This window comes from Convolutriloba macropyga, chromosome 10, assembly GCF_964194025.1.
Source record: "Convolutriloba macropyga chromosome 10, txConMacr16.3, whole genome shotgun sequence".
Lineage (NCBI taxonomy): Eukaryota > Metazoa > Xenacoelomorpha > Acoela > Convolutidae > Convolutriloba > Convolutriloba macropyga.
Window position 1 is genome coordinate 44,538,768 of NC_134477.1, and position 14,175 is coordinate 44,552,942.

Consider the following 14,175-nt stretch of genomic DNA (forward strand, 5'->3'; position numbering starts at 1 on the left):
ATAGTAGGTTTTTTCTACGCGTTTGTTGAAAACTGACGCCAATAGTTCAGTTGTTGCGGGATTAACGGCCTTCAGCAGGCTACTACTTAACTAAAACATATCACAGGAATTTTTATTTTTTAACTGTCTGACTTCATCCGCATTTGTTTCCTGCAAAACCATTGTCTGTTTTTGTATTGGAATATTTGTTAAATCAGCTGATTTGTTTTTTGTCATAGCTAATTTTTCTCCAATTGTAGTAAAAAAAATAGTTCATGTCATAGCAGTCTACGGTGCACTGTTGCTCATTATTTTTTTTATCACCATTTAAATCTTTGACTATCTTGAATAATGTCTGTGACCCATTTTTGCTGCCAATCTGTTGTTCATAAAAATTTGTCTTTGCTAACTTGCAGGTTGCTTTTGTTTTACGACAGATAATTAATTGCTCTCAAACGAAGTTTGTAGCAATAATATTAGTCCTGTTGGTCTTTTTTTTATGCGATTTTTCGCTTGACCGATTTTTCGTCTGACGCTTTTGACTTTTCGTCCTCAAAAACGGGATAAATAGGTAGCGCCCAGCGGGCATTAAGTGGTCTTAGAGCCTTTCAGCTCTGTTTCAGCTCAAACTGTTTTGGAGACTTATACTTATACTTATGGTGTGAAGGGCGGTTCTGAGAGGTTGAGAAACCCCCCCCCCCGTTGACCCCCATCCCCACCGCGCTGTTGCCCCCCCCAACCCAGTGTTGCCCCCATCAGCCCCCAGTGCAGCCCCCCCCCGTGGCTAGCTACTGACGAAGCCAACCGCTCGCCGGTCGTTTGAGAGCAATTCGTCCGACGTTAGTCGGTTATGTTTTTATATTTGTTTTTTGATTCGGTTGTATTATCTCTTAGATATAATCATAAGAGTTTCTTGTTTGCGAGGTTACGAATTGTTGCTGTGATCCATTCTTTTGTTGATCGTGGTTTAGTTTGTTGAATGGTTGGTATAACTGATTCCTTGGAAGAAATAATTGTCTGTTGAAGCCACTCAATTGACTGATCAATATCAAGAGACTCTATCATTAAACGCTTCTTTAATTTCAAGGTGGACTAAATAATTTGTTTCTTTCCAAATTTCCTCCTCTTTGAGTTTCTTAAATTGTGAATTTATAAATTCCGAGGCTGCGGTCGTGTCTAGGTTTGCAAAAAAAGTTGCTGAGAAATAGACTGTAAAATGATCAGAAAGAGCGGTTTCGTCCACATTGCACACACCTTCAAAATTACAGAAAAATAGATCGGTGCAAGTTTTGCTACATGTGGTTTCTTTGGTAGCCATTCTGTTGTTTTTCAGCTGAAATCCAAAATAAGAGAACATTTCTATGAGTTTGCTTACTTTTCGGTCCTCTAGGAAGACGTTTGTATTAAAATCACCGCAAATTACATGTTTCGTAGCTTCTTTTGATTTAAGTTTTGTCATGTGATCGATCGCTTAACAGAGCTAGGAATTCGTCTATAGGGTAATTGGGAGACTTATAAACTCCTGTTACTATTAGCACTTCAGGACCACTCTGAAGAATAGCACTGAGAGTTTGCACATTTTTAACACTGCTTCTAATAACTTTTAGTAGTTTAGTATGAGTGGAATAGAAAATCCCGACCCCCCCACCTGTATTATCTCTGTTGCATGTTACCAAGGTAGACAGATTCGGGTGCCTATATCCCTCCAATTTGGTTTCATCCGAACATCTGGTTTCCGTGAGGACTATTGCTAGCGGTTCATCTGGTAATTGATTAAGGTATACTTCAAGTTGATCGTGATTCTGTATCAGGGACCTAATATTCTGTAGGTAAATCGAGCGCTCCATTGTTTTTCCTGTCATTTTCTGTGCACTGACGTTCTAATCGGATTGTTTTTAACCTTTTTCTGCGTTTTTGTCCGAGTAAAACCAGAAGGATAAATAAACCTTAAAAACGCTGTGATTAGAGCAAGGGTTCAATAATTATACGTAATTTCCCCAACAAATTTCTTAATGGTTTTCGATGCTCAAACAACAAAGTTGCAGATATTCCTCTCGCGAAAGTCGAAAGAGGAAAACATAGATTCCCTAAACTGGCAGAAAATGTCGCGGAAGTCGCAACATACTGCACAAAAAATCTACAAGACAAGACATGCATATCATCATCTCCTTTCGCGGAAGTCGCAAAAGGTGATTAAAGGACATCAATAAAATTTATAGAAGATTGTCGCGGAAGTCGCAACAATCTACGTTGGTTAAAAAAAATAAAAAAATTCTTACATTTCGAGTACGAGTTATCCTACAATATCCGCCCGTTGGTAACTTCTTTATTCTTTAGCTCTATGTACAAATTTGTTAAACTCAAGTGCTGTGTTTCATAGAGTAATATAACCAAGACTTAGTTAATTGTCAGAACCTTGGGTAGTCAATAACAGAAAGTTTACAGCTTCAAAACAAATTTGAGCAACTCAAAAACCATCAATGAGAGAACTGTGTTGTCTTTTTTCTTCAGGGGACATTGCCGCAAATTCCCTTTCCTGTTTATCAAGCTGTCTTTTTTGAGCCACGATATGGTTAGCTTTGAGTTTCACAGCGTTAGCACCAGAAAAGTCAGGAACATCACGAATCACTGGGTTTTTTAGATTATTAAAATTTAGAGCATTATTAACCCTCACAAAGACATTTTCACCCTTATTGTTCTTACACATCACTGAAACTTTAAAATTATTCGTAACTGCAATTAGTTTTTTTACTATGAGCCAGTTTCTCGACAAAGGCATTTAGTGGTGGCAAGATCTCTTTCATCCAAATTTTTCTATTGTTAATTGGATTAAACATGTGTTTAAGCATCTTTCTATTTTTGTACACCTCGTCTTTGTCTCGAAAATGAGTGAACTTAACAATCACCGATGGAGTAAAACCAGCAGGCATTTTTTCAGGGCCCGGTAATATGTGAAAAGCAGTTAGACGGCTTTCCGTTATAGTAACATCACAAAGTTTATTTAGTTTGTTTAAAAAGTCTAGCAGCTTTGGTAACCATTCAGCGGTTGGCTTGGCCGCATCAAAGGGATGGTTGTCTATTATCACTGAGTTCTTGCGTGTATACCTCTCTTGCTCCCTTAACCTGGAATCCAGTCTCTCGGTAAAATCGGCCAGGTGTGCAAACCTCTCATCTGTTTGTCTTTCATGGTCCATAAGGCGGTCCAGTACTGCTTGCACTGCCTCTTTTGTTGCCCCATCTGGGTTGCTCTATATGAGTTGCTTGAGGTCAGGGGTATCTTTTTGTTTGGCCATTATAATTGAAGAAATCAATAAGATTCAAGATTGAGCTAAGTTAAAACGTAACAAAAAGCGCAATACAATTTTGATTTAAGAACGCACAGGCAGAGAATTAAGTTCACTCAAAAGAGCAACTGCTTATCATGGCGTGTGCTTAAGAGTTGTGTTGAATGTTTATGGATTAAGAGTTGTGTTGAATGTTTTCATGAAGCATTATTTGTAGAGTAAGTGCAGAAATAGGTTAAGAAATTTTTTGTCTTCTACATGACTAAGCATTATTTCAAATCATTATAGCCACTTCCCACATTTTTGGTCATATGATAGTTTTTTTGAGTTTTCATGGAAATCTAAATCTGTCATGGAATGATTTGTTCTTCCCTAAATATTACAAAGTCAATAACTCATGACTGTGCCATTCTCTGATGTTTTTTTCAACTTAGTTTCTTTTCAATACGGTTGTATGATATGGCGTCTTGTCTTTGAGATTTAGAACCAGCCCACTTTATAATAATTGAAAAACGTATTGAAGAAATTCAACGATGAAGAAAAATTCACGTTAAATTCACTGCAGAATTCTGTTTCCTGGGATTTTTCTTTGTTATATTACTAAAGAATCCTGGGTTGATCCTTATTCTTAAATTCTCTTTGTCTTGCAGAGGCGGCGCTACTTCAACTGGCAAGTGGTACCTAGAGAAGCACCCTGGCAACCTCGAGACTCTCTTGTCAAAACTGTTCGTTTTCTGCTTCACATGGGCATTAGGAGGCAACTTCAGGTACTATTAATTCAACTTTGCGTATTATTTCAACAGTTATTTGTTATTTTTTGCCTCCCAAGTGGTCGCTTTGTTGTTCGTCAATTTCTTATTGGCTTCATCTGTTCATTTCAGACGTGTTGACGATGCGGAAGACCAAGATGGGTCATTTGAGGATGTTGGATATGACTTCGACAATTTTGTGCGGGAACTATTCGAGTGCGAACCTCCCTATGGTGAGTAATTTTCCATGCTGGTGAGCTGATTGTTTTTTCACTTTGTTTGCAGTGTTTGCCTAAATTGACCTTGTTTTCAATTGAAATTCAAACGTTTTTGTGTTCGAAACACTAAAATAAATTTTCTTTTCACTCACCGCGCAACCAGAAAACCTCCTTTGGGGCGTCAAAGCTTCAAAAGATACGCATGAAGTTTGATAAAGAACTAAGAACAGGATTGTTTATTAGTTCCGTGAAATTTAGTATTACCTCGAACTTCGAGCATGGCTTATGACCTGTGATGCTCTCTTTATTAAGTAGTCGATCGGTTTTGTTTCAGGTGTTCGTTTGCCCTCTGGCAACCAGACAGTCTATGCTTACTTCGTAGACATAATCAACGGTGGATTTGTTCTCTGGAATAAACTGGTTCCATCCACAAAGTACCTTGTCGAAAAGGGAATCGGTCCACTGGGTTAGTCTTTTGATTAGTTCATGAACTGACAATAATCCTTGTTCTCATTGTAGCCACGTTGTATCCTCATTGTTAAGCTCCGCTAAGAGTTTGTCTAAAGTTTGGAAACATCTTTTCGGGCAAATTCATGGCATCAAATTTGCTTAAGCGTATCATTATAAGACTCAAACTCAGCTTGTTTTCTAATTTTTACTGGATAAAGTTGTCATTTATCGTAACTCCTGTTGCGGTGTGTTTCAACTTTTAATAAATTTTCAATAAGAGAATAGTGGTTAATATTTAATAAGTTTTCTATAAGTTACAATTTATGAACCAGGATTTGGTTTAGCATTGAGAGGCTTCATGACCTCTCAAATGAGTAAGTTTTATATTCTTAACTTCTCTGACTTAGTTCTATTCTTCTTATCCGTTGATATATGAAACGTTTTAACTATATTTCTGTCTTCCATAGATGATCAAAAGCCTGCCAAAAAGTCAAAAAAGTCCAAAGGTTAGAATCACAACATCTCATCACTTTGTTCGGATTATTAGTTTTGTGATGCCAACTCGTTATCCCTACGTAACCCTCTTTTTCCAGAAATTGTGCACAGTTTGGTTAAAAAAGGGTGACGTGGTTTGATCGATTATGACAGCTGGACTGTGTTCTAAATTTACTTTACTCCACTGTAGATTCAAATTATTTTTTGTCAATCCCAATTTCACAACTTCCATTTCTGTTGTTTTAGATAGTGAAGAAAAGGTATTATGTGAATCTATACGCGGCAGAATCATTTATTACAGTATTGAGAAGTTAATTTGATTTTTTGAACAGGCCAATCAGGTGGTAGTGGTGGTGGTGGGTCATCATCCAATCAGAGTCATTCTGAGTCTATCCAATTGGTGCCTACAGTTGACTCTGTCCGATACTCATTCCTCACTGTTCTTCTCACTCTCTACAAAAACCCTGTCATCCTCACAGGTGTGTTCACATCACGGCTTCAACTATATAGTTTAAGTTTGAATGTCATTAATCAATTATGAGTTTATGTTTGCATTATTTTGGAATTAATGTTTTAGCTTGAGGTACTTAATGTTTTGTTTTACTCTTGAACTATTTTTTTTGAATAATAAGAAGATCCTTTTTAAGTTTCTTAAAATCTGTCAAAGAAAGGACCATTTGTAATTGGTATGTATATGCACCTCTTTGCCGCTTTGTTCGGATTTATTTTTCTTTTTTTTTCTAATGGCCAAATTATAGCATTTTAAAAAAATAAAATTGCAGATTCGAATGAAAACAAATAAGTTTACTATTGATGAAAATTAAACGCGGTTTTGTTTATCATTCTACAGGTGAATCTGGAATAGGAAAATCAGCCATAGTGCAAGACTTGTTGGGCAAAGTGGGTCAGACATCTGGGTTATCCACCCATGGGGGTACAGTGTTAGGGAGAGTGCTCAACTACTCAGACAGAGACACAGACATTCTGGATAATGTCAGCCACCTCCTGGCTATGAGCGATTCTCGTGATAAGGGTGAGTTGATAATCAGAGGTTGATATCCTCCTTCCATTTTTCAATTCATCGTCGGTTAGTCGGTTGTTCTTATCCAATAAATGCATTGAGTGCTGCTCGTCCCACGTGTAATCTAATCGTGGTTGCGCTGGAAAAATTAGTGGAAAAATTTTTGAACTGTGGGCTCTTCCTCATTCACCCGGCCTCCTCTGTTTTACAGCACACAGCCCTAGCCCAAAAATTAATTAGCGTAATTTGGAAAAGGAACTCGAACAAAAATTGAAGCTACTTGCAAATTCCCTATGTTCCTTTTCGGAATTTCAGTCATCCCATTTAATATGGAAATAGTAGGTAGCTCAATAATAAACACTGTTCTATGATTGTGTGCTGTACAAATTTGTTGGAGATCGGATACCAAATTTGAGTATCTTTTCTGAATTTTGAAAATCAATGTGTTTTAGGCGGTACAATTGAGAGTACAACTGATGAAACTGCGATGCTCTCTACAGCTGCAAAGGAGGCTCTTCGTGGAACAGTTATCGCATCTGTCATTCAATTCTCAGCCCAAACTCACTCGCACAAAGTCCAATCGCAACTCCTTTACAAACTTATCAAACGAGGTCAGTTGTTTAAGACATCAATAATATTATTATAAAACTGTCGAAAAAGTGTGATACATTAGGTTATCTTAAGTTATATTTTCAAAAAATCATCAAAGTTCTGTATGAAGCAAAAATAAGTTTCCGAGGCCATTTGAATCTATTTTATATTTTTGAATCTTTTTTGCGTTCTTCTTCTGGGTAATTCCCCTTATACCCCCCTCAGCTTAGTGGTCAGATAACCTATAGCCCCCCCCCCCCCAAATTATGGTAATTATACCATAATGAGGGGCTATAATGGGAAAGACCCCTTCTTCTTAAGAAGCTTTATTTGAAATAGAACTTTTAGCTATCTTTGTTTTTATCTGATTTATGTTTGTGATTTCAATCGATAGTTGATTTAATTCCTTTACTATGATGATATTAATGTGTGGCTATATTGCCTTTCTGTTAACAGGGAAAGACGGTCTAACCGCCCCAAAAGGAAAACGAGTCGTCGCATTTATAGACGACATAAACATGCCAATGCCTGAAAAATTCGGGTCTCAACCTCCTTTAGAACTAATCCGTCAACTCCTGGAAACTGGCGGATTCTATGTCTTCTCGAAACTCCAATGGAAAAATGTTCACGACGTTTCGGTCATCGCTGCTTGTGGACCTCCCGGAGGTGGTCGGCAAAATATGAGTCCAAGACTTTTGAGCCAGTTCCGGATGTTGGCGTTGCCACATCCTTCCGAATCGTCTCTTCGGCATGTTTTCACAGTTCGCCTTGGTCACTTCCTGGAATCGAAGGATTTCCTGCAGGATGTTAAAGAACAGCGAGAACCTTTGGTCAATGCTGCGATTGGGATCTACAATAGTATGAGTAAGAGTATGCTGCCAACACCCGCCAAGATACACTACACCTTCAACTTGAGAGATCTTTCACAGGCGAGTTTTTGAGTTTGTTGTCGAGAAATTTTGCTTCGAACATTAAAGAGCAGTTTGCTTCAATTTTTTGGTTTTTTATGCGATTTGACTTGATCAAATTTCCGTCTGACCTTTTTAATTTTTCGTCCTCAAAAACGCGTTCGGTCTCTTGGATGAATTGATTTTTCAGTTGATTTTCCACACTTCACGTCTTGATTTTTTGCGTGATCTAAATTTTTCTTATTCAAAATTTAAGCCGCGTTTGGGTTAAAACCACGTTGAGGTTATAATAAGTGCACCATGTGATCACAAAGGGAGTAACTATTAAAACATTGCTCCGAAGCAAAATATAGCACACTGGTAAGCCCAATTTTGGATGGTCACTTCTGTGCTACCAAAGGATATGATTGCTCACATGCTTTATTACAGCATGGTTGAATAAACCTATTTTGCGCAATTAAAAGCTCCGACCACAGAGGGATTCGAACCCCTAATCTTCTGATTCGAAGTCAGACGCCTTATCCGTTAGGCTATGCGGCCATTGCAAAAACTGGTGTCGAAAGGGACTGAATTAAAAATTGTGGTATAATTTTCTGCTTTTATGTGCTTTCAAATGTTGACGAATTTTAATGTCGCTTAGTTATATAGTGAGTGTATCTTTCAAGGTCATAACTGGTCTGTTCCAAGCCGACGACACAGTCGTAATCTCTCGGGAATCAGCTGCCAGTCTGTTGGCCCACGAGGCTACCAGAGTATTCCACGACAGACTAATCGACGATGAAGACAGACGACAGTTCTTCCGCATTCTGATCGAGGAGTTGCATAACCATTTTAAGGTGATGTAGTGACGCAACATTTGTAAAAGCAATTTAAAATGCGTTTAGTTTTACTTTACAGGGCGTGGACCTTATATTGATCTGGCGCGGAACAGTGGACTTAAAGCGTAAAAGTACCCCCCCCCCTCCCCCCTCCCAACAATCAAACAAATAATTAATAATAATAATAATAAATTGTTTCCATCAGTCAATAAGTAGCTTTTCACAATTACTTGTACAAATACAATCACATATTTGACTGTGGGAGAGAAAAAGAGTATGCGACAGAGAAAAAGAGTATGCAAAAGAAATCCGATTTTATGATACTAGAATCACGGAAGGCTCATTGATTTTATTAATTTTTAATGTAACAGATCAAAATGACGCTGGAAGCCTTCGAACAAGCTCCGCTTCTCTACGGTGACTTTTTGGACCTCAACGCACCCTCAATCAACCGAGTGTATCGTCCAATGCAGAGCACAGCCCAAATTGCGGCTATTCTCGAGGAGTTCCACCTTCGCACATCTTTTGGTGGTCAAGGCGGCGGCTCTGGTGGAAGTGGAGGAGCTACGAAGGATATGAGTTTCTTCCAGGAATGTGTGGTCCACATATGCAGGTTAGGAGGGATAAGTTGAAAATGGAAGTTTTAAAGCAATCACAGCGTTGAAAGGTAACACCAGAACATGATGTGGACATGTTTCCTCCCTACCCACGAAACAAATTTTAATTTCATCAGCATGCGCTAACATTATCAAGCTAATACAGTTTTTGCATTGGCAATTTATTTATATAATGCTTAAAAGGTGTTAAAAGGTGCAAGTAGCCATTAACTTACTTAAACTACTGCAAGGGTGAAATTTAAATAATATAAATTGTCAAATTGTATGAGGGTGGTCGAGAGGAGCTAGAAAGACGCCCTATAATGTTTTTTTTGTTGCTTCAGAGTGTCACGTGTGTTCCGACAGGAGGGTGGTCATCTACTTCTGGTTGGTCTGGATGGGACTGGAAAGACCACCACAGTCCAAATTGCTGCCAAGATAGCCCAGTGTGAGCTCTACAGATTAACTATCACAAGGTATGTTATAAGTCTGATTTATGTCTGTTTGAAACGACTTTTTATCATTGTTGCCTAGTAGCATTCCTGACGATAAAAATTTTTATACTGTTGGACGAATTCTATAAGGCTGTCGCTTATGAATGCTCAGTATTTTCTGCCATGGGATGCATGAAGACTGAGAAGTTTTGTTAGTTTGAAGATCCGAGTGAAACTAAAAAGAACTCACCTGGTTTTGACGATGACATCTGTTCCTGTTTAGCTTAATCATCAACGTGGGGTCTCAAAGCGCAGGATTTTCAAACTTCTTTTGATACGGGCACTAATTGCATGATTGCTTTGACAAATAAATTTCTGCCGATTGGTAACATTTTTGCAGTGATTTTCTTTAGGAATTATGGGGTCTCGGAGTTCCGTGAAGAACTGAAGACAATATTCAAGACATGCGGTGGCTCAGAAAGCCGAAAGCTTGCATTTCTAGTCACAGACTCTGATCTCATCATGGTTAGTTGATCATCACTGATTGTTATTAAATTTGTGTTAACAAATTTATCAAACCTGGAAAGTTTGAGCAAATCTTAACATTATGTTTCTCAATAGAATAAGGTTGAAATTTCTCACACGGTTCGCTTAAAAACAGTCTCTTCAGGCATGCAATGGCAGCTAATTTTTGTGCAGTTGAATGATTTTGAATTTGATAAATATAAAGAAAAAAGGAGGGTCTGTAATGTGCGTTTGCACATAATGTTCCGACCCCGCTCATCCACGTTCTTGACTTAATTGACTTCCAAAGGAGGAAGAAATAGAAAACGTTCAAAAATATACATATCGTTAAACAAACCACTAATGGAATAAAAATTTATAGGGCAGATCAAACTTTTTACTAGGACAACAATAAAATTCAAATAAAGAACAATAATTTCATCCAAAAATCGATGTCTATATTTTCAAAAGAGATTGAAAAAATTCAAACTCGCATCATTTAAAGCCTAAACAAAAGAAATTGAACTATGCTTCATTAGAAAAGATATGGGACCTGTCCTCAATGCGACTGGGTAACAGGTCGACAAAATAGAGCAAAAAGGGGCGAAGTTCAAAACAAATTTTTTTGAAAGCAGTTAAATTCCAAGCGATTAAAATCATTAGATATTTACTAAAATCACTAATTTATATCTCCATAGGAAGAAATTGAGACCTGTCATTATCCAGTGTACGTCATACGACTACAAAAACAAGGAGAACTTCCGGCAAAACTAAAAAGTTCAATTGCACGAAAAGCGTTTAAATCCAAAAGGGTGCCCTGAGGACATTAAAAATGTTTAATGGCGCAATTTTTGCAAAGCCAGTGGGACCTACCATAAATATTATAATTTAAAGCAAAAGAAAATACTATGAAATGTTCAAATATATAAAGTAGTAACAAAGACGAGAAATAAATGGTTGAATCTAAAACCGTTATAAAGATAAATTTATACCCCATCGGAAATGGGTCTTGAACTGTTTTTCAGAGAATAAGCTACAAATTGACCAGAAAAAGATTTGATAAAGTGGCAAAGCTGAAAAATCCAAACATGTTTTTGAAAAAAAAATGTTTTCAAAAGTCATAACAGAAATAATGTTCCAACTAAAAGAGATCGATTAATTTGATGCGACCCAACAAGCCAATATCGCCTGCTATTAATGAGACTCAGTCACAATTCTACAAAAAAAAACAAAAAAAATACAGACAGAAGCCAAAACTTCACAAACAATTTTACGACGCCACAGTGTTGAACTCAATATAAATATAAGACGTTAACTGCAAGAACTGTAAGTCCTAATTTGCTGCTTGTATGAACATCAACGGGTTTTTCCTTGCAAAAGGACTCCGCTGAACTGACAAAAAAGAAACCCAAGAATTGAGCAGTTTGGAAAACTCGAAAATTTATGTAATTGAAGGGTCGAAGCCATCAGTCAAAAAACATACCACCAAAACAGTAATAACTATTTGAGTCAACAAAAGTAGTTGACACTTTTTTTTAATGAGGTTGAGTTACATGATGTCAAAAACGAGAGCAAAAACGATACAGTTGAAAAAATGTTCCTTGTGTTTAAAAAAAATCATTTGAAAGCCAATAAAACAGTTCGCTATAAACCAAAATTGTTTAAAAAAGTTGAATTGTGCGACTTGAGGAAATAATTGAGACCTATCATTATCCGGTATATGTCATACAACAACAAAAAGAAAGACAAACACAGGCAAAAATAAAAAAAAATCCAATAACTTTTGGCGAGGTAACATAAAAGCCCATAATTGCCTAAACTGTTCAACAAAAACAATTAAGGTATTCAGTTTTGCTTTTTTGTAATGCTGTGAATTTTTCCAACTGTGATTTCCTTCATTTGGAACTGCCAATAATTTGATAATTCGAAAAGGAAACAGAATGAACCGATAAAATGTAGATTTATGCTCAAAAATCAATTTTTGTTGAAAAATCGTAGTATCCAAACCAAGAAACATTTAGTTAAGTATAAAACCGTTACAGACATTAGTTGACCCTCTGTAGTTGACCACGTATGCCCTCAGTCTTTAGGTGTTTACTTCCAGCAAAAGTAAAGAAGATGGCCTAAAATTATATTTGGTCTCATTTTTGACAAAAAATGTCTGAGTTTTGAAAGGTTTAACATAAATTCTAGCCAAAAAACTCAGATCGAACAATTCAGCAACCCTATTCTATGTTTAAAGACAGAACGAATAACACCACCGTTAAAATTTTTAACATATATTAGCAAAATTGACGGAAATTTTGACAAAAATTAAGAAAAGTTTGAACGAAAGCAAGGTAATTCGGCCGAATGTTCACAAGAGCCACTTTAGGAGCTGCTCTCCATTGAATCAACTGGTACAAACTGGTGGGTAATCTTGTTCTTTTAAACTGAGTTAAACTTATTTCATGAAATTTTCGTCCACAATGTTCAAAACCTTAAAAAAATCCGATTTTGCATGCTCTCACTTAGATCTATTAACTTGTTTTCAGGAGGATTTTCTAGAAGATATCAATTCCATTTTGAACAGTGGAGAGGTGCCTGAACTATTTGACAAAGAGGAGATAGATGGAATATGCATTGACATTAAGAATCTTGCCATGGAGAAAGAACTGCCCGATACACAGACAGCTTTGTATGGCTTCTTCTTGGAGGTCAGTATTTCAATCAAAATATTTTGTGTAAAATGCTCTAGTGTTTTGTATCAAAATTTGAAAATGACTTTTCAAGATTAAATTCTGATTTCATTCCGTCGAAATTGTTTGTCTATATTCTAAGCTTATGCAGAGATCTTGCAAAAAATCGCTCATCCTCTATCTTGCAGTAATCATGAAGAAATTGCCCCTGTTGTAAGATCTTGCATATGCACACTTATCGTATAAGATCGCGCATGCCTACGGCTATCATTTACGAGACTCTTGCATATCAAAGCTAATCTTGTTAGTTCGTGTGAAAATCTTGTTAGATTATACAATTCGGTACAACAGTCTTGCAAGATTCTTAGGTTACGCGATCTAATAAGGTAGTCTTTTATGTTGCACTACGGTCGTACGCATTAATTAGATCAAATTATTGTTGTCTCATTTGTGTATCGTTGATCATTTTCAAACTGTTCAGAATGCGTTTTAAATTATATTGATTTTTAAAACCAGATAAGTTTTATTTTATTTTAACACTCTTCACGCCACCGATCGATATTTTGTTCTTTTTTTATTACAAATGTTCTCTTATGCTCACTATTCAAACACTGTTGAAAAATGAGAAGTTCTAACTGAAATATTGCTCTAATTGTTTTTCTCTCTTCTTCAGCGTGTAAAGTGCAACCTACACATAGTGTTGGCACTCTCCCCCGCGGGGACCAGTTTCAGACACAGGTGTAGAATGCACCCCTCCATCGTGAACTGCTGCACCATAGACTGGATAGACGAGTGGAGTGACAGTGCAATGCTCACTGTAGCACAAATGTCCCTAGCAAAACTCGACTTCAAACAAACTTACGCTGGTAAGGCGGTGTTTGTAATGTGGCAGTTATAATCAATTAGTCAACGCATTTCTGTCGCCGTCTCAATTTTTCTCACGATACGTAAATAAAATAAAAAAAATTAAAAGATGAAATCTATGTCATTTTTTGATATGACAGAATTTTTGCTCTCGAACGAAGTTTGATAAATTATTGAAGTGATGTCTGTCCTCTTTAACGCTAATTTTTTGCTTGACCGCTTTTGACTTTTCGAGTTTTATGACCCGACTTTCTTTGAGCGATCTGACTTGTTCTCTCATTCGCGCTTTTAAACAATTTAAACAGCTAAACTTGGTGGCAGTTTACATCCCAGAGTAAAAAAAGTACCAGTTTGTTATTGAAAAACAACGAAATCTGCTCCATTTTTTTAACTTTGAATCTTAATATTGGATTTTAATAACGTGAAGCACTCACATCGCAAAGTTATTTAGTGACAGAGTTTATATTTGCAAAGTGCGAATTTCGAGAAAACTTTCATTAGGCTTCTAAAGTTACCTCGAAATTCGGCATTACATCTAAAAACCCTTTTTCTCAACGAATTTCATGTTTTCATCAGAGTCCCCATA

At 36.9% G+C, this 14,175-nt stretch overlaps 2 protein-coding genes and 1 non-coding gene across 6 annotated transcripts in view; 1 reads left to right on the top strand and 2 right to left on the bottom strand.

The window, feature by feature from the left end:
- LOC142348157 (serine palmitoyltransferase 1-like) overlaps positions 1-4,986 on the bottom strand; it is a 467,259-nt gene extending 462,273 nt beyond the window's left edge. Inside the window, exon 1 of the mRNA XM_075399371.1 lies at positions 4,973-4,986. The gene's annotated coding sequence lies outside the window, so the exon portion shown is untranslated. The remainder of the gene's footprint in view (positions 1-4,972) is intronic.
- The window catches only part of LOC142348156 (dynein axonemal heavy chain 6-like), a 193,017-nt gene that overhangs the window by 78,209 nt on the left and 100,633 nt on the right, over positions 1-14,175 (top strand). For 3 of the 4 annotated variants that reach the window (XM_075399367.1, XM_075399369.1, XM_075399368.1), the window contains 14 exons: positions 3,914-4,030; positions 4,145-4,245; positions 4,565-4,696; positions 5,148-5,186; positions 5,508-5,654; positions 6,026-6,208; positions 6,649-6,807; positions 7,244-7,716; positions 8,361-8,531; positions 8,885-9,126; positions 9,454-9,585; positions 9,957-10,068; positions 12,582-12,743; positions 13,399-13,591. In XM_075399367.1, the coding sequence (XP_075255482.1) occupies positions 3,914-4,030; positions 4,145-4,245; positions 4,565-4,696; positions 5,148-5,186; positions 5,508-5,654; positions 6,026-6,208; positions 6,649-6,807; positions 7,244-7,716; positions 8,361-8,531; positions 8,885-9,126; positions 9,454-9,585; positions 9,957-10,068; positions 12,582-12,743; positions 13,399-13,591 (2,363 nt within the window). The remainder of the gene's footprint in view (positions 1-3,913; positions 4,031-4,144; positions 4,246-4,564; positions 4,697-5,147; positions 5,187-5,507; positions 5,655-6,025; positions 6,209-6,648; positions 6,808-7,243; positions 7,717-8,360; positions 8,532-8,884; positions 9,127-9,453; positions 9,586-9,956; positions 10,069-12,581; positions 12,744-13,398; positions 13,592-14,175) is intronic. The other variant, XM_075399370.1, reaches the window with a different exon arrangement.
- On the bottom strand, positions 8,163-8,235 carry Trnar-ucg (transfer RNA arginine (anticodon UCG)). The gene has a single exon. It is a non-coding gene; the product is annotated as a tRNA-Arg (tRNA).